The sequence below is a fragment of the Nyctibius grandis genome, chromosome Z (genome assembly GCF_013368605.1).
Source record: "Nyctibius grandis isolate bNycGra1 chromosome Z, bNycGra1.pri, whole genome shotgun sequence".
Lineage (NCBI taxonomy): Eukaryota > Metazoa > Chordata > Aves > Nyctibiiformes > Nyctibiidae > Nyctibius > Nyctibius grandis.
Genome location: NC_090695.1, coordinates 938,769 through 965,891, shown reverse-complemented (window position 1 = coordinate 965,891; position 27,123 = coordinate 938,769). Strand labels below are relative to the sequence as shown.

Sequence of the window (27,123 nt, the reverse complement as noted above, 5' to 3'; positions counted from 1 at the left end):
GGGCATCCCTGTCTCCGCACAGATGGCAAGGGAAGAGAGCAAAAGAAACTGCCTTGGGCTGGGGTTGGAAGATCGCGGGGTGTGATACAGCCCAGACCAAGTAGCACTGGGATAGTATCCCAGGAGGAGAGACAGAAGCCTTAAAACCCAGTTGATATGACACATGCAGGAGGAGACATGGGTCCTGCCTGGACATCCATGGTGGTGTCCATGCTTAGACAGAAAAACATACAATTAATTGCAAAAGCTAAGAAGCCCAGGTTGAGGGAGTGGAGTGAAACAACAGTGTCTTAAATAACTATTTAAGCTGAAAAGGCATGGTCCCATCCCCTAGACTTCATCTGGGGACCTCAGCAGCCCCCATCTCCCCACGCCACATGGTTTGATGCTGGGGGTTTTCAGGGTCCCCTTGCCTCTGCAGTGTGTTTGGGACTAGGAGGAGAGTTTTAGTCCTTCTAGTGCTGGTTGAGATGTCCCCAGAGAGTACTCGCTCCTTAAAATTGATTTCTAGCAGTAAGTGAGGTCTCAGAATGGTTATTTTATGAGAAAAACATGGTAGAAATAGGGGGAAAAAAAGGGTAGAAATAGGGAATATTGGAACACAAACAGGTTACAAAGCTGTTCACGCTTTATTGCAGTGCTATTATCTTAATGTTCCAGGCGTCATTCTGGGGGAGAAAAGGTTCATTTCAGAGCTGGTGGAGCCACACAGGTGGTATAAATATCCCTCAGGATGAGGTTTTATGGCCAGCAAAACAGTTGGGAGTTACGGGCTTTTTGTTTTAAACCTCATCTGGATACAGAGAGACTCTAAGTTGCAAGATGGGACATTGGAGGCCGCGAGGCTTGGAAGAGGCTGAGCAGGGCCATTTGGTGGTGCCTGGGTTGGGAGTGGGGTTGGGAAGCAGCTCTGGATGCCTGGACCCATGGGAAGAAGAGCTGGTTTCTTAGAAGGGGGTTTGTAGCAGCAAAGCATGGGAGTAGGATTGATGTGCAATGGATTTGCAACAAGAAAAGAGGTTTTCCTGCTCTGTTGGTTAGAAGCAAGTTTGAAGCATTGGCCGCAAAGCCCTGACACAATTGGGTCTGGTTTTCACCTGGCAGCTTCTCCACTCCTCCTGAAGGTGGTGAGCACTTGGCCCTAAGCAGGGCCCCAGACCACTGGCTCTTCCTGCCCAGGACCTGCATCATCCGAGAAGGATGACATATGCCAGGTGACCATGGTGAGCATCCTCCTGCCACGTGCAGGAGTCACCACTCGCAAGTGGACATCCAGCTTGGGTTGAGAAGTCAACCCCCAGGCTGACTTCTGCACGATCATAGAATCGTAGAATCACAGAATCGTTTTGGTTGGAAAGGGCCTTTAAGATCATCAAGTCCAACCCTTAACCCAGGACTGCCAAGCCCACCACTAACCCATGTCCCTCAGCACCACATCTACACGGCTTTTAAATCCCTCCAGGGATGGGGACTCCACCACTGCCCTGGGCAGCCTGTTCCAATGCGTGACAACCCTTTTGGTGAAGAAATTGTCCCTGATCTCCAATCTAAACCTCCCCTGGCACAACTTGAGACCGTTTCCTCTCCTCCTATCGCTTGTTACCTGGGAAAAGAGACCGACCCCCACCTTGCTACATCCTCCTTTCAGGCAGTTGTAGACAGCAAGAAGGTCTCCCCTTGGCCTCCTTTTCTCCACACTAAACACCCCCAGCTCCCTCAGCCGCTCCTCATCACACTTGTGCTCCAGACCCTTCACCACCTTCGTTGCCCTTCTCTGGACTCACTCCAGCACCTCAAGGTCTTTCTTGCAGTGAGGGGCCCAAAACTGAACACAGGATTCGAGGTGCAGCCTCACCAGTGCCGAGTACAGGGGGAAAACAGTAATAATGATGCACAGGTCCAGCTGGCCTTGCCTGGTTTTAGCTGACCTTCGGGTTGACTGGTACCTTATATAACACAGTTGTTATAAAGGAGCTGATAAAGCACACTGGTACCCAGAAATCTGCCTCTTTTTTTCCCAGCTGGTCTTATAAATGATGTCGCTTCCCCCAGAGTGTGTACGGGCTCCTCTCCCCTCCCTGATGGTGACATTCAGAAGGGGCCACGTCTTGGACTAGCGAAGCACCTTTTGTTTCTCATGCGAAACGACGCTGACGTCTGGCTGTGCCATAAATAGCGCCCGTCCCCGCTTCCTTCCCGTCACCTTTCCTCGGGAAATTCTGTCACCACGTTGCAGAGGAGTGCGGCTCACCTACCCCGACATCTCTGCCGTGCACCTTGCACTCCCCTGGGGAGAAGCAACCCTATGGGCGTGCAACCATAGCTCTCTCCTTGCATATATGATACATTTTTATGTTCCACAAGTCATTTTTCCATGGGATGCATGCTTCTTTTGTTGCATAAGATAGATGCAAAGAGTGAATTAGAGGTGTCATTAAAACAGGCTTCGACTTTCCCAGTTAAGGGCCACTGTGGGTCTGTTGGGTACATTTTCGGTAACAGCGATCAACATCAGAGCCACATCTGGTAGAGGGTTTGGTTGCACAAGGTGTTGGAAAAGCCTACAGGAGATGGCAGGTTCCTTGCTGCATATAATCAGGTCAGGAGACCGGGGAGAGGTGTCAGTCTCCCTACCTTGCCCGGCACAAATCCCATGCCCTGTGTTTTCTGTGTTGGTTTGGACACACAAGGTGTAACTGCCACCTTGTGATGATGAGAGTGATGGTGGCCATCACTGCTTTATCGATCATTGAAGGAGAGCAGCAGAGGCAAGCTTTTTCGTAGATGTCCACGTGAGCAAGTGTTGAATACTGATGAGGGTTTTATTGCCGAAACACTAATCTGCTATTTGCTGCCACACAAGACCCACCCTACCTAGACATCACCAAAGGCAGCTTGGTTTGACCTCCCATAGGCAACTACCTCTAGTGAAGGAGCGATTTTTCCTGGATGGTGGCAGAACCTCTCCTGCCTTTATCTCTCGCAAGTAGTCAAGAGAAGAGAAATACTCTGGGGCACTTTTCTCAAGTCCTTTCCTTCCGCCCTTCCCTTCTGCTAGCGGAGCACAAGCTGTGCTGGGACGTGGTCTCCTTGGGCAGATGGGCTCTGAGTTCGGCCCCTTGTTTTTCAAATTTTTTTGAAAAATGCCATTTCTTAAGTATCTATCACAGCATTGCAAATCAGCTTGGTGCTGCACAGGGTTTCTCCAATTCCCATGGCATCCTGGGATGATGTGTTTTGGGATGGAGGGTCTGACCAACCAAACCCCATGGCCTGGAGATGCGTGCACAGAGGCTTGCATCAGCCTTGAAGTAGTGGTAAGAAATGTTGCCCAGTTTAGACAGGATTTACAAGGAATATATGGAGTTGCAATGGGTTAAGACAGGTGAATTTGTACCTAGTTCTTGGTCTTCTGATTAACAGAGTGCTGAAATTGTTCTGTGTTACCTAAGGAAGGGGACAGTTTTGGTGAGGAGCAGGAAAAGGTTGCTGGGGAAGTCTTAAAAATGTGGTGCTGTCATAATCACATTGGTTCAGTTGCATCGTGTTGGATTCCAAAGTCAAATCAGGCTGAATTCCTTATCAAAAGGAAATCCTCATGTGTGCATAGGTGCTGGCTGGTATCTCGTGGGACTTCTCATGATCAGTCTACAGGACAGGAGAGGATTACAGAGGAAGGCGCAGCCCTGTGGCTCGGAGAGGATGGAGTAAAAGCCTTAAGAGTTAATCAATCCTCTCGTTCCAAAAGGCATCTCAATTCCTCTTCTCAGTAGAAAAGGTGTGGATCCCTTGTGCTTCCTCCGTGCGTGGCTGTTGTGCCTCTAGGCTTTGGGATGACCAGAGCTGCAAGGGGCTGCTCTGCCTGTCCTGGCCAGGGCTTTTGGGGACCACAGCCAGCCTCGGGTAACAGGCCGTCACTTTTAGCTGTGGCTGAGCTTTATCTCATCTCCTCCTTCTCCTGTTGGATGGGGGTTTAAAAGGGGTGTTTCTGCACCTGGGAAATCCATCCTTCATAAAGCCCTTGCGTGGGGATAAGGAGCTGGAGCAGAAGACTGCGTAGGTCCTCCTGGCCCATACACAGAGAGAAGAGGTGGGAGCAAAGAGGCTCATGTGCTTTCCCCATCTCCCTTCAGCGTTCCCCAAATACTTATGGCTTTTTGACAACAAGATTACAGAAATGTCCCCAAGTTTTCTCTTGCATTGTCCCAATTTGCTTCCTACTGTTAACTTGGCTTTACACTTAAATGATCAGGAAAAAATGGTCTGGATTATTTTGTGTGTGTGTGTGTGTTGTTTTCTGGTTTTAATTAGATTCAGAGCTGGGGGAGGCAGAAATATCCTCCTTCCCCGGCGAGCCCCGGGTGGCTGTCAGGGACGGTTTCCTCTTCCTGAGGCAGGAGGGTTGTGTAAGCACCACTGACCCCTCCTGCTCACACCCACGCCAAAAATCGGGTTAGCTGGGGTGAGTGCACAGGGTGGGCACCCCTGTCCTGACTCCCTGATCAGAGTCCACGTTGCTGAGGGACCTCCCCGGGCTCATCCCAGCCCATGCACGCAGCCCCGGCTGGGGTCTCGCACGGAGGCGAGTGTGATCCTGCATAGGGACAGCCCAAAGGATGGTCACGACGGGCTCGGGGCCAGGCAGGGAACGTCCCAGATCCGCCAGCGGCTCCGCTGAGGAGCGTAGGCAAGCTGTGATATATTTCTTTTCCCATTATATTTGATTTTACAGACCCTCAGGGACACTCACAACCACCTACAGTGATTAGTTCAACTGATTAAGCTGCTTTTCCTCTTGTGGCAAACTCCTTTTGTGAAGGGTTTTCAATAGCCACGCTGCTCGGGACATTGTTCCTGTACAATTTCCTTTCAAAACACCATAAAGGGCACTCTACCACTTTACCCTGTCATAAAACATCACAGGAATCAGCTTTGCCCAGCTTGCTCCTTCAAGGGCAAGATCTCCTCGTTCGGGGAGGAGGTATGGGGCCGGGTGGGAGTTGCATGACCGTATGATGCTGGAGTGAGATGGAGCCATTAGCAAGGGGGGGATTTGAGATGAGATGAGACGAGACATAAAGCAAAAGTTTTCTGCTGCTTTTTTTTTTTCTGTTTGTTAATATGAGGATGCAGGGTCACCCAGGGAAGTGAAGGATTAAATAAACTTGAAAATCCAGAGAAGGAAATGCTGCTTCGCACATGTCGGCTGGTTCAGCCGTGCCTGGCAGAGGCTGGGAGCGGATGCGGATGCTCTCGAGGTACCCAGGGTTAAACGGCACAGGGGGAGAAGGGCTGTTTCTGCTGAAGAAACACGCTGCTATGAACAGCAAGCGGATAAAACTGGTCGTTTAATTAAGACTGGCAATCAGAGGAAGGTCTGCCTTGATTGCCACCAAGGGAACTGGAGGGGGCTGCAGAGGCACAAGGTCCTTCCTCCCCATGTTTGTAGTTACTCCCCTACTACTTCTCACAAGGCTGTTGGGTAGGTCCATACAAAGACATGGTGTCATTGGGACCTGGTTAGTCTATCAGCTGCTCTTTGTGCAAGGCAGTGATGGAGCAGGGCAGAGGTGGTATCAGGAGGGGTCAAGCAGGAGCCCCTTCGACCTGCAGAGCCGTGCTGGCCAGACACGCTGGCATCACCCATCCCCGCTGCCCTTCCTTCCAGGCGTCGAGGAGAAGGCTCTGCCAGGGGTCACAGTGCTGGGACCCTGCTCTTGGGAGGAGGTTGTTGAGAACAAAGCCTGCACCAGGCTCTCCATTGAAGGAGTGGTCCTTGAATGATCAAAAAGCTGCCTCCTGATGACCCGTGGGCATCCGGCTGTGGTTGACTCAGCCATGGGTGGAGCTGCTGGGTGGCACTGCAGCTTCTCGTCAAGAGGGACCTCGTGGAGCTGAGATCTGGAGGTGGTTTGGCTCCATCAAGAGCCCTCACTGCCTTTGCATCATGCTCTGGGCTCAGTGAACAGGACACAGCGTGGCACAGGGCTATAGTAGTCCAACACCATAGAACACAGAATCACAGACTGGTTTGGCTTGGAAGGGACCTTAAAGATCATCTAGTTCCAACCCCCCTGCCGTGGGCAGGGACACCTTCCACCAGACCATGTTGCTTCAAGTCCCATCCAACCTGACCTTGAACACTGCCAGGGAGGGGGCAGCCACAGCTTCTCTGGGCAGCCTGGGCCAGTGTCTCACCACCCTCACAGCAAAGAATTTCTTCCTAATATCTAACCTAAATCTCCCCTCTTTCAGTTTAAAACCATTCCCCCTCGTCCTGTCACTCCATGCCCTTGTCAAAAGCCCCTCTCCCGCTTTCCTGTAGCCCCTTCAGGTACTGGAAGGCTGCTAGAAGGTGCTCCCTGGATTTTGCAGTAATCCCAGCCCTGGTCACTGCAGGACATAGATGATCAAATAGCTCTGCAGAAGCCATCTGAAGTTCAGCCAAGTTTATATCTAGCATCAGTCCTGGACTGGTTCGTCTAAGAACCACTTGCCTGCCCCAGCACCGTCCCAGAGCTGCACGTGTAGGGTCTTCCTGTTAGCCAAGCAGTCCCCGTGAAACACCAGTAGCAGTAGGGTGGAGCAGCTGGTATTTAGCATCCATCGGGGAGTTTGTTTTGCCTGTCACCCATGCCTCAGTCTGTGGTGGGGTGAGTAGGGGTTTTCCACCCAGCTGCTCTTGTTTCTGCCATTGTGATCAGCACTAAGCCCTTATGCACTGGGGGGTGTCGGTGAGAACATGCCCAGTCGTGAGTCACCCCTGAAGGCAGATGGTGCGGCCGCCATCCTGCCGGCAGGACGCACCACGGAAGGCGATGCTGTATTTACAGCTCCTTTCCCGACACTAGCAACAACTAAAAGGATTTTGCATTTCACATGATGCAAGGAAAGCGCTCTCCTGTAAATATTGGAGCGCTCTGTAGGCTCAAGGCTAATGTAAGAGAAAAATAAACCTTTGTGAGTTCAACAGGGCACGATCCACATGAGCAGGACTTCAGGAGATGCGTCTCCATTACTGTTCTCTGTATCTGCTCCGTCCTCCTTGCGTGCCTAGCTGAAGGCATGGTGCAGAAGGGTTAAAAGATACTCATCTAAGCAAATTTTATCCTTTCCTTTCATTGTTCCTTTTTTTTTTAATGCCAGGAGGCAGTGGCAGGAGAGAGCTGGGTGCGTTTCCCAGCTGCAGGGTTGCCACCTCTCTGTTGAGAGCGGCTTTGTCATTACATAAAAACTCTACAACACAAGACTTTTTATTCCCTTTTTTTTTTTTTTATGATCTTGGCGACTGAAGTGACCCCTGTCCTTCAGACTAAATTTAACCTGAATTGCCAAGCTGCCAGTAGACTTTATGGCATCAGGAGACATTTGCAGGTTGTTTTTCTCCATCTCTGCAGCTGATTGAAAGGCTTTATGTACGACTGGCAAAACATTTTACTGTTATGAAACCTCAATAGAAATGTAATGACCTGCTGGATAAGCTCAGGGTTTTATGATGTTACTTCACAGGAAGCAAAATAATTGTTTCAGCAAAAAATCCAGGAGAACTTCAGTGTGTGCCTGTGGTGGAGGGACACTTGATTTCATCAAAACTCAGGTATCTTTCTCCTGTGTGGCAGCAGGGGCTGGGCTGGAGGACAATGGGTTGCTGGCACCGACAGCTCTTCACTCCTTTTCTGCTGCTCCCCGTTCTTGTGAGCGTTAAGGAAAGGGGAGCAGGAGCTCGTGGTGGCTCTACAACTAGGAGGAAGGTTAGCAAAGCAACCGCTTTTCTGTCCAAGGCCCTGTCAGGGGACATGGGAGACCTCATTTCAGTTCTGCCCTTTACCAGAGACTGCTGGGATTCACCTCCACGATCACAGCTGCTATTTCAGATGCCCTAGCATATCATGAAATCCATACAAGGAGCTAGCAGACACTGGACCTTGTGAAACCTGCACCAAAATGGGATGGGAGCCAGACAAGATGCAACAGAGCATCTCGAGTGACGTCACCATCTGAATCCCACCACATGTGTCCATAACTAAGTTGCCCATATATGACCTGGGTGCCAAAGTTCCTGTTATGCTCAGGGGGGACGCAGTCAGTGGAGTTTGGCGGATGATACACCTCAGCATGAAGCAGGCGTTTGGCCAGGGGACTCCCTTCCCAGTCTCCACCACCTGTACGGGTTGGGCTGCTACTGATGGTTTAGATCCTAACCTCACATTAAGCCTCTGACATCGCAGACACCTAAAATCAGGCAATTTGAACCCACCTTCTGTATGACTCTATGTAACCCCCTCCCCGTGCCTATGTTCTCCATGCGTTAAATGCATCTTGCTGCTGTAAGCTCTTTGGGGAGCAGTTGTTCTGTACCCTAAGCACTTATGCACAGCACCTGAGGGTCTCCACAGTGGCACTCTGATAGAAGTCCTGCACAAGACTGAACTTTGTGACCAACCCTACAATAATCCAGTGCTGCGTGGAAAGGAGGGAGGATTCCCCTTCCCCTGGGACAAGGTGGAAATTCCCAAAGGTGACAATCACAGGTGCTTGGAGAGCCTTGGAAAGCTTCTCACTGAGATCTTCTGGCCCGCACATAAGAAAAATGAGTCTGGCCGTCTTAAGAGAACAGGTTTCCTTGCTTTATTTCGCTTTCCCATGTTGACCAGAACCAAGGAAGTCTGAAAAACAAAGAGCTGTGGGAGGAGTTGAGCCAAAACATCTCACGCCGGAGGAAGCTCTGGGATGGGGATTTGTTTTTGGGCTCTCTTCAGCAAGAACAAAGACTTGTGACTGGGCATCCCGTTCTCTCCCATCTCATGGAGGGGCAATCTCTTAGCCAAGGAAAGCAAGGTTTCCACAAGGATGTTTTCACACTTGCAGAGAGTGCTGCCTTAGCACTTCTTTGAGAAGCTTTGGAGGCAGCAGTCCCCACTTCAGACCATGCTTGCCATAAGTATTTCTGGTGTCTGGAGAAAATTTGCTTGTATCTGTACCTGGAAGATGCGCATGGTTGATGAGATCCCTCACCCACATTTAGCTCTACCCCTTGTTGAGGCTGCCGAGCTTCACTGACCAGAGCGAGCTCTCGTTACCCATCAGCTGGATAGGTGGACCCCTACCAGCCAAGCTGGCTCAGCACTGCTAATGAGCAGGAGTTGACACCACTCACTGGTGTTTCAGCAGCCTGGGTGAAGTGTGTAGTTGGCTTTTTGCCCTTAGTTTTTCATAAACAGGTGTCAACAGACCAAACTATTGCCATCACAGGTGGAAGGGTTTAGCCCTGAGCCCATTCAAGGCATTGCCAACTCCTGCTACAACCCCTACCTTGTTTTCACTTCAATTAACAATTTGCACCTTCTTCTAGAAGGTTTCTTCTAGAAGGGAGCTGGTGGATGGATGCCCAGTTGACGAATCTGGTGTGTCCTAAGGCAGGAGCTGGCTGAACTGGTGGGGTCTGAGGAGACGGTGGCATCTCAGGACACGCGTGACGGTGATGCTTTTGGCACTTAGACAAAACGTGAGCTGAGCCAAACCCTTGGGGTTGGGTGGGGTTTGGGGAATTGATTGATGAGAGCTGTAGGGTCCTCAGCGTTGCCTAAGCTGTGTTGTGGAAGTATGGGTGCTCCCTTGGGTTTGGTCCTAAATGTTGAAAACAGAAATATATATACCTAGGTGTGTCATGAAATCATGGAAGGGTCAGGAACGGACCCTGAGGCAGCGTAGCTTGTAGTCTTGTGTGTGAATTTTAAAGCTATTGTCTAGCTTGTATTTAAAGGACAATATTACTTTATTTTACATGAAAATCTGCTGTTCTGCATTCATTATTGTCCGATTCTGAGTTCATAGGCATCATCTTGTCCACTGTTTCATCTCTTATAAAAAAAATGGGTTTTCCTCGTTTACTCTCCTCATCTTTCACTCTCTGCTTGAAGATATTTATACGCACACATACATAACCAAGATATATACATATAGAACCAATTTGTCCCAGCATTTTGTCTTGCAAAATGTTTTCTCAGCGAGACTTTACCAAAAGAAAACTCCACGCTTGTTCCTGCAAGCATCACATAGGCAAGTCAAGAGGTTGGGATCGCAATGGCACGTGTCGTCTCTGGGCCAGGTAGTTTTTGTGCTGGAAGGATTGTTAAGAAAAGCCCCAAAAATCACCGAGGAGCATGCCATGCAAGGTATTTGTTTGAAAACTCTTTACAATAAGCCAACAGCCTGTGCTCACGCAATTTTCACGCTGTCTTGAAGGGCTGCACTATTTCCAGAGCTGCTCCCATGCCAATCTATTCACGGCCAGGGCTCCTTTCACAAATAAAAATAGTCACAGGAATGGCCCTCACCCTGGATTTTAAGATTGCAAGTTATTTTGAGTGAAGGCGAAGGTGAACGTGTTTTATGGCTGACATGAATGTGTCGTTTTTAAGGCTGTGAAATTTTGAAAAAGCCTTAGAAACCCCTTCGCAGAGGTCACCGGGACAAACCTCTCCTGCTGAGCAAGTGAATAGACATGAGTTCATAATTACAGAGTATAGTAGCGACACGTTTGCTTTTTCACCGTTTTAATTGAGGTTTTTCAGAAAGGAAGAGAACTTAAAACAATACAGAAATGTCTTTTGTTCCTCCAGGGTCATTTACTGAGGGCTTTGCAGTGAGAGGAGAGGATGTTTATTAAAGAAAGCAACAATATCAAGACGTTATTTTAGTGCCGAAGTGCTGTTCCTAGCTGGAACAAAACGAGATGTTTTGGATGGACCGGGTACTTGCTGAAACCTAGTATGGAGGAAAATGATTTGCAGTGCTTTTCCTGAACTCAACAAATGGTGCTGAAACAGAAGAAAGAGAGAGGAAGGGAAGGAATTGAAAAGGTTGAAACACTCTTTTCCTTCTCAGTAGGATTTCCAAGTCAAATTAATTAGGTTTAATGGCACATGGGTCTGAACCCCTGAAGCAGCATCTAGAAATCAGGTTTTCGTCCTCCTCCTTATGCTCCTGTCTCCTCCGTGCCCTCCTGGGAGCTGATGGGGGTTACTGGAGCCACCACAGAGAATCTCTTTGGGGGTGCAGAGGGAACATCACAAACCCACCGGGTCACATCACGGCCGTCCACGCTGAGCAGGGTACAGAGGAGTTGAGCCAACGTAATGGTGGCTGTGAAAAGCTGCCATTTGTGGAAGAGCTCTTCTCCTGAGCAAACTCAGGACCAATAATTTTTTTTTCTTTTTAAGTCTCTGTTGGTGTACTTGCCTGCAATGACGAGTAGCAATACTAGCCTCTAACTAAATCATAGTGTTTAGAGTGTAACAACACAAAAAACTCTTCTAGGCAGCTGAAAGCATCTAAGCAGAGATGCTGTTAAAATAATAGTTGCTGTCCTGCTAAAGATTTAGAAACTTTGAACCAGTGGTGAAGGACAGGTCATGTTTTTAGGAACAACCACACTAAAGGCGCATCTCAGAGAAGAATCGTAGAATATCTAGAGATGGAAGGATCCCATAAGGATCATCGAGTCCAACTCCCTGCTCCTCACGGGACTACCTAAAACTAAACCATATGACTGAGAAAGCTGTGCCAGCTGAAGCTGAGGATCCCAGAGAACAAGGTGACAAACTCCTTGTTGGAGTGCTGATCCTTTACGATGAGGTTCCTCAAAGATTAAGTGTTCATATGCATGAAAAGTCCCAAACAAACAGTCAGCACTTGCCCCTCCTGCCTGAGCAGAGCCGGCGGTCACCGACGAGGTGGGCATCAGCCAAGGGGTTTGTTACAGGCAATTTAGAGACAGATCGTTTCTTTCGGTTTGATTGTCTGCAACATCGCTGGGATTTATTACACTAAATTAATTCTCCGATCTGCAGGTCCCCAGAGGACAATATTGTCTCGGCAGTTTGCTCCTAAAAGGGCTCAGCTGGGTGATTGCGTTACTGCGGCTTAATGAATTACGGCACGTGAGCTGGGTGGTGGTAATTGCCTGCGCGTGCCGCTGTCTGTGCGTGCAGAGTGCCTTACACTGCAACCCCTCCACCCATCTGGGAGATAACTTGCCTTATCTTATGGTTGCCATGCTGTCCTGCATCAGCAGAGGGGCAGGAGTTTTTCCTTTGCAATTAGATGTGCTTGTGGTGTGCTGGAGCTGGTCAGGAGGTCAGTAAGAGCAGGAGGAGAGCTGTGATGCATCACACCTGACCACCTGGCTTGGTGACCAGCAATGGACCAGCCAGGAGGAGTGTGAGAAGAACAGGGTATGCATGTAATGCTGCTTCCCAGCAGTGCTCTTCTTAACAGTTGGACTTGATGATCTTAAGGTTCCTTTCCAACTATAATGATTCTATGATTCTCCAAGAATTTACACATTGAGGATCTGCAGGACCACATTTCCTCACCTTTGTGTCCAGTAGCTCCTGATGGATTTTCCTTTCATGACTTTGGCAACGTGCTTTTTGAACCCTTATAAATTCCTGGTACTCACATCTCCTATAACATAGCTCCACAGCTTAATGGTGCATTATGTGAAGAAATACCTCCTTTTGCCTATTTTGAACCATCCTTCTTTTCATGTCATGGGAGTTAAAGTGCTCACATGGCTGTGCCTGCACACTAAGTGCCCATTGAGCACTACCTTAGCTTGGCAGTTGTGTTCAGCAAAGTGGGAGTCAGCGTTTAAAACATGCTTTGCCATTGTGAAAGCAAGACCATCAACAGAAGTGTTCAACAGTGCTTGCTCTGGGATCATAGAATCATGGAATGGTTGGGGTTGGAAGGGACCTTTAAAGGTCATCTAGTCCAACCCCCCTGCCATGAGCAGGGACATCTTCAACTACACCAGGTTGCTCAGAGCCCCGTTCAACCTGACCTGGAATGTTTTCAGGGATGGGCCATCTACCATCTCTCTGGGCAACCTGTGCCAGTGTCTCACCACCCTCAGCGTAAAATGTTTCTTCCTTCTATCTAGTCTGAATCTCCCCTCTTTTAGTGTAAAACCATGACCCCCTGTCCTATCGCTACAGGCCGTATTGAAAAGTCTGTCCCCATCTTTCTTATAAACCCCCTTGAAGTACCAAAAGGCCACAATAAGGTCTCCCCAGAGCCTTCTCTTCTCCAGGCTGAACAGCCCCAACTCTCTCAGCCTCTCCTCATAGGAGAGGCATTCCAGCCCTCTGATCATTTTTGTGGACCTCCACCCAGGACAGCTTGGTCATCTCGGTTGTATTGGTGTTGCTTTGGTAGCTGACAATGTGACTTACTTAATTTTAACCTGGCAGGAAAGTCCTCATTGCATGGGCAAGTGTAGGGTGCTGTTGGGTCAATCAGCTGTAGGAAAAGTCATGGGGAAGCTATGCTAGAGCTGTCCCCAAGGAAGACAGCCAGAGATGAAACAATGCTGTGGTGTTTCGTTGTCCATCAACTTCAAAGTACTTTTTGGCAGAGGGCTGCTCTCAGCATCCCTCCTTTCCCTGCAAGCAAACTGAGGCAGAAAGGAGAGAAGGGGCTGTGGCTGGACCTTCCCCCACCACAGACCTTGCAGTGAACCTGTGGCCACCAGATCATCGTATGTGCGAACCCAGTCACCCATGAGACTGTCCTTCAAGGCTGCTCTTTTAGTGTCATGTAGTGCAAAACACAACCGTCTACGTGATGCTATTTCAGCCGGCCAGAATTGAGGGAAGGAAATATAGCGACAGGTTCCTCTGCACTAGGAAACCGATCTGTTATTGAAGTGGCTTTCTCTTTGGTGGAGTGTTTCCTGCACAGCTCCTCAGTACTGGGAATGGCTTTATCCATCTACACGTTGTTTTCCAGCATGAGTTCATAGAGGTGTTGTCAGCAGCTGGTTGCTGGAGCAAATATAAAGTGAAATAACTTGTTTCTTTCTTCTGCTTTCAATCCTCAAATATAAATGTGCCGTTGCTGGTGATCGCTTGGAACGAGCACTGAGGGCTTTCTGCCACCAGGTTACTCTCCAAGGTTATCTGGCAACTGAACTGAGAGGTAAGGGCAAGCAGAGGTTAATGCTTTCGATGGGTTAAAAAAAAGGTTTTATGGCATCCCCTGTGTCACACGAGGTCTTTCCATGCGACCTGGCCCATTTGAAGAAACCTAGCAGCACTTCAGCGATGTGGCTGCACGGTTTGGGTGTCAACTTCCAGTTTTTGGCCAGGGCAAGTAGTCACCTTCTCAGCAGGGTGGCTCAGTAGGCACCCGCTCCTTCTCCCTGCAAGCCCAAGTTGGGGACATTGGCCCTGGAGACCTTGGAGGGAGCAACATGCTGAAGCTCAGCAGGGCCTCCTGGCATGGTTAGTGCGTGAAGAAGTTGCCAGCTTGAGTTGTTTGGGCTCTTGTTGCAGAAACAATATTTCTGTCTGACCCCAGTTAGCAACTGATGTTTGCAAAATAAAGAAGTCAAGGCACTGGAAATACTTTCCATTCCCGCTCTTGTCTCAGCCCAAAATATTAGTATTAAAAATATTGCATCTATTATGTGCAGCTAATATCTCTGCTGGCACGTAAATCACCCAGGGATTTTTCATCTCCATATTAAAAAAAAAAAAAGTTAACTGCAGTCTATTTTTAGATATTTGTTAACTGTTTTGTTTCCATTTATTCCTACTAAAGCCTCAGCAGTCTGTCTCCAAGGGACCATCTGTGGGAAAGAGTCCCTAGATTGATTCAGGAGGTGCCGGGGTCATTAACAGGCATGAAGGCGCTGAGTATCTGCTCTTTCTCTGATAATGTCTTTATTTAGCGTGACAGCCTCCGGGGCACGAGTGGTCAACAGGCTTCTTTCTTTCATTTAAACTAACATTGCTCCGTCCATTCCCAGCGTTGTGCAGATGCTGTGGATCATCCCAATTTCCTAATTAAAGCTGGGGCTGCTGGTCCTCAAACAGCAAGGACCAACAGCTACGTGGCACTGGAGCTGCAGAAGGTGACCCAGCTCTGTGCCTCCCCATCCTGAGCAGCGTGTTCCCATCCAAACTGGGGAGTGGAAACTCATCCAAAAGAAAGTAAATTTTTGGGGTGGATCAGACCCTGGCACAGCTCAGCACATCTATGCAAGCGTTAGGGGTAGCACGAGAGAGGGAGTAGGAATGGGGTCAAGAGGAGACAACTCTTCTTTTGACAGTGGGACAGACTTAGGTAAACGTTTGGGAAACTGCTTAGGATTGTCACTGGGTTGCAATAAATCAAGTCCAGATCGATGCTAGCTCCCAGAGCTCTACACTAAATGCATGCTGCATCGTTTTTAAAGAAATTTATTTAATGTGTTTGATAAAGGCTACTGGCACGCATAAGTCAAAAGCATCTCTGCTCCTTGGGTTGGTGTTTTACCACATCTCCATGTCGGAAGTAATTGCTTGCCATTGACTTTGGGTCATCTCATATGTCTGGACAGCTGTTAGGAGATCCTGTCAAATCTTGCCTTAGCTTCTACAGGAAAGACATTTATTTCTTCACTAGAAAGTACTGGTATAAATAGGATATGGAAAAAAAACCTTGGATGTCTCCTTGCTGCAGGTCAAAAAGTCACAGAGGTCTAAAGGAAGACAGCTGAACAAAAAAGCAGCAGGTGGGGGCTCGTACGTACTATTTAGGATGTGTCTTGAGGGACAGGACCATGGAGGGATGGTGGTGGGCTGTGTCTGTGCATCCTGGCATGGGTTTAAAGTTTATCTCTCTTGGAGGACTATCAGATCTCGGGATAACTGATCGGCCTTGGTGTATTTTTAAAGGAGGCAGCCAGGAGTCTGAGATATAAGCTCTTTTACTGCAAAGTAGTAAAAGATGAGTCTATATTCATTCAAGTCACATTCTTACCAGTAGTCCAGGATCCGTGTGTGTTTGTGCTCAGCAGATTTTTGGGAAACTCTGTGTGCTGTGGTTGTGTCTTTCAGGTTTAAACTATTTCAACTCAACTGGATTCAGTTCCTTGTCACTGTATTTTCCTATGGTTTTCATGTAATTTTTGCAATCGTGTTTACAGCACGCTAAGAATCCAGAAACATAGTTCTAAGTAATGTAGTTTATGAAGAGAACCATTTCCAAGCAATTTCTACATGAAATCACTGCAGTGATTTCTACACCAGTCTGGGCACTCAGCCTTGAAGTCCAGGGGGTAAGACACCCCCTAGCTGGTTGCCCACTCTGTGTAACAAGGGCCTTCATCTGGACATCCCTAATGATTTGTGGGAGATCCAGCAAAGCATTTAAAAAGCTGTTTTGGAGCTATCTCACATGCCATCTGTACTTGGGATGTCTTTCCCAAGCTGGTGTTGCAAAACAGCTACTTAAATTCCTCCTGAAGATTCATTTCCTGAAGCTTAGAAGAAAATAGCTGACTCAGGCAGCCTGTGCGGCCAAGCGTTGCAGAATGTGAGGACTTTCATTGGACTTCAGCAGTAGACAAGTTTGCTCTTCAAGGCTTTGCTGGGTCTGCTCCGATGGACTGCAGTCTACAACTACCTGAAGGGAGGTTGTAGCGGAGTTGGAGTCAGACTCTTCTCCCAGGCAACTAGCGATAGGACAAGAGGAAACAGCCTCAGGCTTCGCCAGGGGAGGTTTAGGTTGGACATTAGGAAGCATTTCTTCTCAGAAAGGGTCATTAGCCATTGGAAGGGGCTGCCCAGGGAGGTGGTGGAGTCACCATCTCTGGAGGTGTTTAAGAAAAGCCTGGCCATGGCACTTAGTGCCATGGTCTAGTTGACAGGGTGGTGTCAGAGCTATGGTTGGACTCAATGATTCCAGAGGTCTCTTCCAACCTGATTGATTCTGTGATTCTGTGACTTCGTGCTGTGTCCTTTCAGCCCAGCAGTGCTGTCTCTGCTCCTGCAGCACAGCCTGCAGACTGGGTGCTCATCTGGTGGTCCTGTGAATGGGTTGTCCATCACTGTGGTGGGAGAAATAGTGGACACTGATGGTGTGAAGTGATGCTGCAAGAAGGCACAGAGAGAAATCAGGTCCATTTTCGTGTTTGGAAAGGCCAAATCAGTCAGCATCCCATAGCAGAAGATAGCGCATCCCATGATGCACCGTGCTTTGTGTCAATCCTATACCCATTTTTTTGATGCATTATTGCATGAGCACCTTGGATGTCTCTGTGTGAAGCCCTTCAATCATGGAATCACAGAATCATGGAATGGTTGGGGTTGGAAGGGACCTTTAAAGGCCATCTAGTCCAACCCCCCTGCCATGAGCAGGGACATCTTCAACTAGATCAGGTTGCTCAGAGCCCCGTCCAACCTGACCTGGAATGATTCCAGGGATGGGGCATCTACCACCTCTCTGGGCAACCTGTGCCAGTGTCTTGCCACCCTCACCATAAAAATCAGTGCTACCTTGTTAGTTTACAGTGAGTCTAGTTATGTTGTAGAGGCCAAACAAAATCATCTGTAGCAGACAAAGACAGATGTGATGCCCAGAGTTGTCAGCAGTGGCTGTACCCCAAGACCAAGGTGGTAACAAGAGGAGCTGTGCCTGGGTAGGCAACTCATCGGAAGGTTTCATAATGCTTTTCCCAGCAGCCAGATGCTGAGCCTCATCAAAAACACCTCTACCCTCGTAGCGTTGTTTTTGTTGGCTGTGCTTGTCTCCTGGAGTTCATTGTATGTTTTCAAGGATGTGTATGTGTAAGACCTAAAGCACGCATTACATCTCAACTGTTCAAAGATTATTTTAGATCCTGGTCACCACCATTTTGACAGGTGGATTTTCTATGCTTCCAAAATGCTGTGTCCATCCAGTTGCATGGGCTGGGTCTAGTGATCGGGATAGACTTTAACCCTAGTGACAGAAGGGCATAGAAGAAGTGTGAATAATTTCATTTTTGTTTTCAGGAGTGAACATGACATCTTGTTCCCTTCTCATCTGAGAAAAATGCAAACAAAAATTAAACTGGAGCCAAGCGAAACCAGTTTGAGAGAGAAAGCCAAAGGGAAAACACACAGAAGTCCTGTGTTCTTCATCCTTGGAGCTGGTGGTTGCTGCTTTCTGTGGGGTTTTGAGGTTTTTGATTAAATTGTGTGGAACCGTCAAGCTTATTTGAGTGTTTCCCACTCTCAATCATAGCGAGGATAGAAAACGGCCGTGGCTGGACTGTGATGCTCCTTGCACCAAAGCAACACTGAGTTGTCATTGTACATGTGCATAAAACATTAGAGTCCCTTTGATGGAAGTAGGCTTGGTGAAGAATACTTTTGGGGGAAGTCAGGTCTCTAGAATAGAAATTCAGACCTTCCTCCTCATTATATTAATAAAAATATTCCCGTTGACCTCCCAGGGCAGAATTAGACCTCCAGGACCAGTTTTAGATGCTATAAAATTCTACCAGCTCCTCACTGGGATCCTTCAGGCCCTCCAGTTTGGACCACGATGTCCCTTAGGTGCCCAAAGCCAGTGATGATGGGTGGTTTTGATCACAGCAGCACTGCCATGCCCAAACCCCTCCAGCAGCACCTGCTTAGGGGTGCCAGTCCAGGTATTTGTGGAGCTGCATCTCGCAAGGTGAAGAAGCTGAGCTGGCTGAAATATGCTTAGTTCAGAAAGGCTGGGCCTGGAGAAATTGGTTTGTTCAGGGGATGTTTCAGAGGACTTTACTTCTTCCTGCCCTTTTCCTTTTCAGGCTGAGTCCTTTTTCAGAGTCCAGTTGCTGTCCATCTCTGTGAATTTAACTCTTTCCGTGGTGACTTGAAGAGTTTTCTTTAATCTCGTTCCCTCTCAAAGGAAAATTACTGTGGGATTTTCAAAAAGAAGATGGGAGAGTGGTGGCCCTTCATCCCACAGAGCCAGTCCCACCAATCCTCTGTTCGAAGGTGCAGTCACTGCATGCCTTGGGGGTGCTTTGCTCCTCCAGCTTTGGGGGAGTGCCACAGATAAGTGGGATCTGGGGTCCTCATGAGAGTAGAAGGTCCCACAGAGTCCATTTCTGCAGCAGATCTTAATCTGTCCCTTGTAACAGCAATTGCTGATTAATCACAGGCATGGTAGCAGCAAAGCTGATAGTGAGATACTCCCAAGACTTAGCATCGTATTCCTGGGCGTGCTTCTGGTACAGAGGTAAGATCCTGCATGGGTAAAAGCAAGGATGGAGAGAAACTTTCTGTCCACAAAACGCAGTGAGGAGTTTTTTCATTCACCAGAAGGATGAAGGGGAAGCAGAAGGTTTGACCTTGGCCACGGCACTGCTCTTCATTCTCAACTTCTGGCCTGAGTGGCTGCAAGTTCGTATTAGTTGTTAATTGCTGTGTGGCCCTGTCCATGCCCACCAGGTATCAGCATCCCTCCCCTGTGAGGAGCTTAGCGTGCCCAGGAGGGCTTGTCCCATGGAAAAGATGCCTGGGGTTGAGGGCAAGCGTGGTATCCAGGCAGGTTCTTCAAAAGCAAGAACCAGGATGGTCCAGAGCACCCCTTTTCTGAGCCCACGGATGGCATCTCAGTCTGTTTGGCCATATGGGTCGGGGCAATCCCAAGCACAAATACAGGCTGGGTGGAGAATGGATTGAGAGCAGCCCTGAGGAGAAGGACTTGGGGGTGATGGGTGACGAGAAGCTCACCATGAGCCGGCAACGTGCGCTGGCAGCCCAGAAAGCCAACGGTGTCCTGGGCTGCATCCCCAGCAGCGTGGCCAGCAGGGCGAGGGAGGGGATTCTGCCCCTCTGCTCCGCTCTCGTGAGACCCCCCCTGCAGTGCTGCGTCCAGCTCTGGGGCCCCCAACAGCAGAAGGACATGGAGCTGTTGGAGCGAGTCCAGAGGAGGCCACGAAGATGCTCAGAGGGCTGGAGCACCTCTGCTCTGGAGACAGGCTGAGAGAGTTGGGGCTGTTCAGCCTGGAGAAGAGAGGGCTCCAGGGAGACCTTCTAGCACCTTCCAGTACCTGAAGTGGCTACAGGAAAGCTGGAGAGGGACTTTTTATAAGGGCATGGAGTGACAGGAAGAGGGGGAATGGTTTGGAACTGAAAGAGGGGAGACTTAGATGAGATATTAGGAAGAAATTCTTTGCTGTGAGGGTGGTGAGACACTGGCCCAGGTTGCCCAGAGAAGCTGTGGCTGCCCCCTCCCTGGCAGTGTTCAAGGCCAGGTTGGATGGGGCTTGGAGCAACCTGGTCTACTGGAAGGTGTCCCTGCCCATGGTAGGAGGGTTGGAACTAGATGCTTTTTAAGTTCCCTTCCAACCCACACCAGTCTGTGATTCAGTGATTCTGTATGGGATGTTCTGCACCACATGGTAGATGTCTCAAGTGCCATTGGAGATGTAGCTCCTTACTTCTCAGTATTTGCAGGAGTTGCCTAACCAAATCTCCATGCAACCACATGGAGAATGTAACCCCACATTGTCCTCTGGCTCTCCACATGCCAGACAAATGGTGGGGGCTCTCAGAGGACTTGTCTCGCTCGGGGAGGGGTATGAGCAGGGTTGATGGGACGGAGCAACTGTGTTTTAGACCACAGCTGTCCACGTGTCTGGAGTTATTTTTCCCAGCCTTGTGCCTTCCAGCCCCTTTCCTTGGGAGCAAACGATGTAGTAAAAACTTGCAGGAATCCCGTATTTCTGAGCACGTAGGCTGGTAATCACTGAGACAGCTGAAGCCTTAGATTTGTTTGCGTAGGCTCCTCCACCAGAGCAGACATTTGTCAGATCTAAATTCTGTTGAAAGGTATCTCATTTAGTTAATTAAATAAAAAAAATCAGTGGAGAAATGATAGCAGAAGCAATACAATCCTATTTCCAGCTTGACAACCCTGTCTCCCCTTGGTTTTTGGTACTTCTGCAGTTTCTTTGTGACTCTGAACATCTCTTTAGTTTCCACATTGACCCATGGCCAAATCTCCAGTCCCACTGAAGTCACGGGGAGTTTTGAGCTGAATCAGAATTTGGCTTTTGAAGTGAAAATAGTTATTTAATGTTAAATGGAGTCAAGAGGTAAGAGACCATTGTGCTGTCTAGGTACTTTTTCTTGTAGCTGAAGTAGGGTCCCCCTCAAGGCGCCATGTCCTTACAGCAAAGGATGAGCAGAGAGGGACAGAAGAAGGATTTCCCAGTAGCTGTGGCATTTTTCTGGGGTGAATTCTTCCTTTTCTCGGAGATGTTGCTGTGTGATTCAAGCTTCAGTTGTTCCTCCCTTTGGCATTGCAAGCCTAAAACTTGGGGCTTGGAAGTGCATTTGGGTTCCTACATGGTCTGGTTCCCTAAGCTCAGCAGGTCACCCCAAGCCACCATCTTGGCACCTACATTCCTGCCCTTGAGGAAGCACAAGGTTGTTTCCATCAACTCAACCCACAGCAGGTGTGTGTGGTGGGGTGCCCTGGTCCCCATCTTGCCCCTTCCTGGGGCTCTCTATGTCCCCAGCACCTTGGTCACACCTGAGAGCAAGGATTTTACAAAGGCGTGTAGTGATAGGACAAGGGGCAATGGTTTTAAACTGAAAGAGGGGAGATTTAGATGAGATATGAGGAAGAAATTCTTTGCTGTGAGGGTGGTGAGACCCTGGCCCAGGTTGCCCAGAGAAGCTGTGGCTGCCCCCTCCCTGGCAGTGTTCAAGGCCGGGCTGGATGGGGCTTGGAGCAACCTGGTCTAGTGGAAAGGTGTCCCTGCCCATGGCAGGGGGTTGGAACTAGATGATTTTTAAGGTCCTTTCCAACCCAAACCAGTCTATGATTCTATGGGACATCTTGACCTCCCTGGCTTTGCAATGCTGTGCAGGCAAAGAAGTTTTAAGATCTGGGCCCCGTTCTCCCTGCTTTGGCTCTTCTTCGCTGCAGAGTCCTATTTCTTCTTGGCTTCTCATCTTTGCTGGGGTGTTGGGAAGATAAAAGCACACAATGAGTCTTTGCCTGAATGCTGGATGATCATCTAGACCCCTGCTTGCTGCCAAGTCACGGACGTTGCTTCTTGTTTGCCATTCTCCTTCCTTTGCCTTTTATTTCTTGCAATATTTTTTTTTTTCCTAACTTGTTTGACTCTGGTGTTTTCCATCCTGTGGTCAGTGACTGCAGAGCTTCGGTTTGTGTTTGCTCTGCCCCTTGCCATGGGGATATTGCCTTTTAGCTGTCCTGTACGGGGATGGAGCTGCCTGTCCTCTCCGTCTCTCATTGCAAAACCCCCAAACCGAACAATCTTGCACATTCCACATTGGCTTAAGTGGGGTTTTTTTTAAATCTTAAACCTTTTTTTTCTTTTTTTTTCCTTCACAGCCCTTAAACAGAAACAATGTGGTTTATAGTATCATTATGTCTTTAGGAAAAAAATGTCCCTGCATTCATTTCTTGCAGGAATTTACAGCAGAGGTTGGTTCCCAGCTCATTTCTAGGCATTTTGCCTTACTTGTGCTGCAGTTAAACCTCGGTCTGTGTGCAACTTTTATCGTTTCTGTGCAATATTTGCAACTTAAATACAGTAGCAGCCTGGCTGGCTTTTAACTCAAGGCTGAAAGTGCACCCAAACAGTTAAACTCAGATGTTTGAGAGGAGAGAAGAGCAAAACCACAGAAAACAAACACTGAATTCAATCAGCAAAACTCTCTCACACTCAAGCATGTGAGGGCTCGGTACTAGATAAGGGTTTTAACTAACTTTTATTTTGACATTCCCCTTTTAATAAGTGTCGCTCTTTACAAAGCGGTTTATGTGATTGCGTTACTGAGAGGAAACAAAGAAATGCCAGGAAAACTTGATGTGGAGAATCTGTCCTCATAAAATGCTTGTAAGCTCCAGCAAACAGGAAAGCTTCCCCCATCTCTTTTTTTTTTTTTTTAATTCCCTGCCATTCAGCTTGCAAAAAAAAAAACCCAACGTTGAATATCTCCAAAAACCAGATCCGGTGGTCTGAGACTAAACACAAATTCCTTCCACTGCCACCACGAACAAGCCTCTTCGTCCTGGGTTCTCCAAACACTCGCTCTTTATGGTTAAGAGCCAACTGGCCTCGGAAAATAGGTTTTAACTCCTAGGGATGCCAAGGAATACAGATTTCATGGGCAGATGGCTTTGGCAGGCAGGGTTGGAGACTGTTTAGCCGCTGACCATTGAAATGTATTTGTGAATGGCCTCTTCCTTCGTCCGAGCACTTTTAGCCGAGCCGTTGCAGATGATGAAAATAAAATTAATTGCTATGCAACGGGTTTAAAATAAACGCTGCTATTTATCTGAACGGAGGCAGAGGTTTGGGGTAAGGGATGAGGCTGAGCAAGGGGATTATAATGGCTACAAAACCAGTATGGACACAGACCGCTGTGGCCACTGCAGCGCTCACAGTTGTGTCCTTGTTTTGGGGGACGATGCAGGGGAGATGTCCCTCACGAGCCTTCAGCGCTGCTCCCAGCAGCCTTGTAAGGAGCCGAGCTTGAAAGCATCCCACGTGTTTTCAGAGCCAATACTGAGTGTTAAAAAGGCATCAAGCAGGCAGGGAGCTGCTACCATGCTTAGGGTTAACCCTGCGCCATCCCCGGTGAAGGCAGCCAACACCGGGACTGTCTCCATCGTAATTGCATCCTCGATGATGGCATTCCGGCTCTGCCTTCTCCACTTGGGAGAGCCACGCTGCAGCCTGTGTGGAAATCTGAAACGTCCGAGGCTGCCAAAGCATTTCTTCCATTCAGCCATTGGTTTTTTGGGGACCTGCCATCTCGGCTACTGGTTATTGCCAGCATACAGGGTCTTCCTCACCCCTTCTGAGTTGCTGTAGTCTCTCGAGCAAACCATTTGTGGGCAATTCCTCCTCTCTGTGCCTGTTGAATTGCCATGTTATCTGCTTGGAGCTGTATTCACCCAGCCTCCTATCTGGAGATAATGATCCTGGCTCCCCATGCTGCCGCACTCAAGCATGGTCCTCAGCTTCTTTATCCACACATGCATCTTCTCCTGGTGTAGCGATGATGAGGGACATGCATGAAGAAAGGCCAAACAAAACCATTTGGTGTGGGCACCTCTTTTACTTGGTAATTTGCTTTTTAGCTTTTTTTTTTCCACTTAGAAATTCCTGATACACTTAAAAAGGTGCACTGCAAACCAACGCAGCAGTATGCTGTGTTGGTACAGCAGAGGTGGCAAGTAAGAGGAGCAAGTAATACTGCAGGCCAGGGGTATCAGGAGTTCCTTAGGTCTTCAGAAAAAAATGTCTCCTGATATTTCTTGCCTGCCTGACTTCCCACTGCTGAGCTGAGACTAACCAGGTCTTCCCTGGTTTAGTGTGGAAGCAATGCAGAAATCTGGAAGAGATTTTCCTGGGAACCAGAGACGTATTATCTAACTGTTCATGAAAACTTTCAGCTATTGAAAGAAATTTAGAGGCATGAGTTGGTACTAGGTTGTGTTAGATGCCAAAAAATTGGCTCCCCTTTTGTGATAGGAAGACCCACCAAGGGCCAGGCTGTTTGGTGGGATAGAAGATGCGTTGACCAAACAGGACCATTCGGGAAGGGGTGTACTAATGACTTCCTTTGACTTCCCAGGAGACAGCAGCGACTTCCAGGTGGGAACAAGCCTCAACAGCACGCAGATCATCAGCAAGGTGGCACCAAACACAACAGGGACCACCAGAAACTCTACCAAGGAGGCCAGGCCCCTCACTCCTCAGGCAGGACGGGCCACCACGGCTACAGCCAGAACCGGAGATGGCACCACAACCAGAAGCACTCGCCCAACGACAAAGAAACGCACAGAAACGCCAAAGAGACTGAGAATTTGAAAATCGAGGACACCTCTGTCTGCACGGTACATATTCCTGTGGAGACGCACCGAGGCCCAGAGGCTGTGGAGAAGCAGTCTCAGCAGTATATCCAGGAGTCAGAGACCAAGCGGAAAGACAGTATTCACGAGCGCATTGGGGAAAGACCCAAGATCAATTTGCTTCAGTCTTCCAAAGACAGACTGCGGAGGAGACTAAAAGAAAAGGTATTATTTCTTAGGGAAACATTGAGTTTCCCTTTTTCCAAGAGTCTGGCCGTTGGCCATTCTCCATACAAAGGGTGGGGTGGGCTCAAGGGACCTTTCCATGAGTGCACCCAACTGATCTTAATCTCCCAGTGTCAACACTTCTCGTGAAGCATCTTCATGCTTCTTCAGGAGACGTTTTGTTGACACAGTGCTAAGGCTCTTAGCTTGACTTCTTGGTTGAGGTTGCTACCAGCTTGAGTTCTCCAAGAAGGAATGGGAACTCTTCCCCCTACCCACGCAAAGACCCTCTGGAAGGTTGGTGCACACGGAGCTGCAACATGGGCGCTCCTTCCCCAGTGGCTGGTCCCAGCTGCCTGCCTCCTGGTCTGCAGAGCTCACCCGCATTTCAAAGAGATCTAAACCAGGCAATTTTCCTCCACAATTACAGAGCTTTGACTTTTGAGTGCTGAACAGTTGGAGTCAGCTACTTAAAACTTGATATCCATTTATCTCGGCAATGAATTGAAACACCCTTATCTTTCCCCCTTCCTTCCAACAACCCAACAATAACAAAACTATTGCACGCAAGTGACGGAGGAGAAATCCTTTTTGGAAACAATATTCAGCCTCAGATTTCTGAGGAATTTGGAGATGATATCTCCATTTGCCCCTTGTGAAACTCAGATTCTTTCTCTTGAGATTCTTCTGTCGGACTGGAAAATGCATCCGTGGGGTTATCTCCAATGAGATTTCCAAAATACGTAGCAAAAATAACCCAAACATATACAATTCCATTGGAGTGCATGTTGGAAATGTATATCTTTGAATGCATGTGCATTTACTATTTATGTATGTGGCATGAGGGGGGAGGAATAGATTTTTGTTAGTTATTTTTATGTTCTTTAAAGCAATGGGAGTACAGCAGAAACTTTCAGAATATTCATTTTAATGCCCATCCTGCAAATCTGTAGTCTTATAAGAAAGCCATCACATAAGCACCCACTCTTGGGCAGGTGTAGTCAACACAACTGGTCTCCTGATGGGAGTTTTGGACAACTCCAACTGCCAGTTGGCGTTGGGGTTGTCCAAAAAATTGCTACAGGTTTGTACTGTATAGCATGTTTTAAGATTGAGCTAGAGAAGGAGAAGGGAGCAGACCATAGTAAGCAGGATACGTGCCTTATGCTGGAGGAAAGGGACAAATGCATAATTAAATGTTGAAAAGAAGCAATAAATTCTATCGTCATGACATGAAGAAGTGTAACAGTCAACAGATGGAAAAGTTAAGAGTATTTCTAACACTAGGATCACGTGACATCTTTGATCTCAATTCAGGTCATTAACTATATATTAAAAAGTAGATATTTTTGTAGGATTGTTATCTGAGCATTTTGCAAACATCAGGGCACTTTTAAAATAGAGGCAAAAATATGTCCATTATCAGCATGTTGAAGACACCCCCAGAAACCTGTCCAAGATGCAGAAGGCGGTCAGGGGTGGTCAGACCTTGGCATCCTGGCTCAGGGCCTTCAAGCACATCTTCTCCCTGAGCCAAGGGGCAGGACTCTGGGATTGAGTGTTGCAGGAAATGGGGACAGAGAACATTTCTGTGTCAGAACTCGTTCACTTGTGGTTTTCAATACTGACGTGAGACCATTGTGCCTCTAAAAGATGTTTTGTTTTTTCTGTGTCTCTTTATATGTCTCCCCAGTCCCCTTCCCCCTGCGCTGTTTGTGGAAGGACAAGGGCTGATATGTCTGTTTTTTCCTTGTGTAACAGACGCCTTGTCTTTCCCTTTTCACGGACCAGGACGAAGTCACGGTGGAAACCACCAATCCTGAAAAGAACAAAATGGACAAATTAATTGAAATCCTCAACAGCATGAGGAACAACAGCAGTGACGTTGACTCCAAGCTCACCACCTTCATGGAAGAGGCCCAGAACTCTACCAACTCTGAGGAGATGCTGGGGGAAATAGTCAAGACCATCTACCAGAAAGCGGTGACGGACCGCAGTTTTGCTTCCACAGCAGCCAAGCTCTGTGACAAAATGGCCCTCTTCATGGTGGAAGGAACCAAATTCCGGAGTTTGCTCCTCAACATGTTGCAGGTAATGAGATAAAATTATGAGCTGTATGTGGAAATATGGTATCTGACTCCAGGGCCCATCTGTGAAATGAGTGGGTTGCTTGTGACAGCATTCCCATGGCATGAAGAGAAGTGAACTTGGAGGGTCTTACAGTGGAAGGTCTTTACTGCTCTTTTT

General features: G+C 48.2%; 1 protein-coding gene across 4 annotated transcripts in view; it reads left to right on the top strand.

Annotated features, from left to right (window-relative positions):
• Positions 1-27,123, top strand: part of CTIF (cap binding complex dependent translation initiation factor) — a 151,586-nt gene that overhangs the window by 81,891 nt on the left and 42,572 nt on the right. For 3 of the 4 annotated variants that reach the window (XM_068423649.1, XM_068423647.1, XM_068423650.1), the window contains 2 exons: positions 24,435-24,876; positions 26,638-26,967. In XM_068423649.1, coding sequence (XP_068279750.1) covers positions 24,435-24,876; positions 26,638-26,967 — 772 coding nt within the window. The remainder of the gene's footprint in view (positions 1-24,434; positions 24,877-26,637; positions 26,968-27,123) is intronic. The other variant, XM_068423648.1, reaches the window with a different exon arrangement.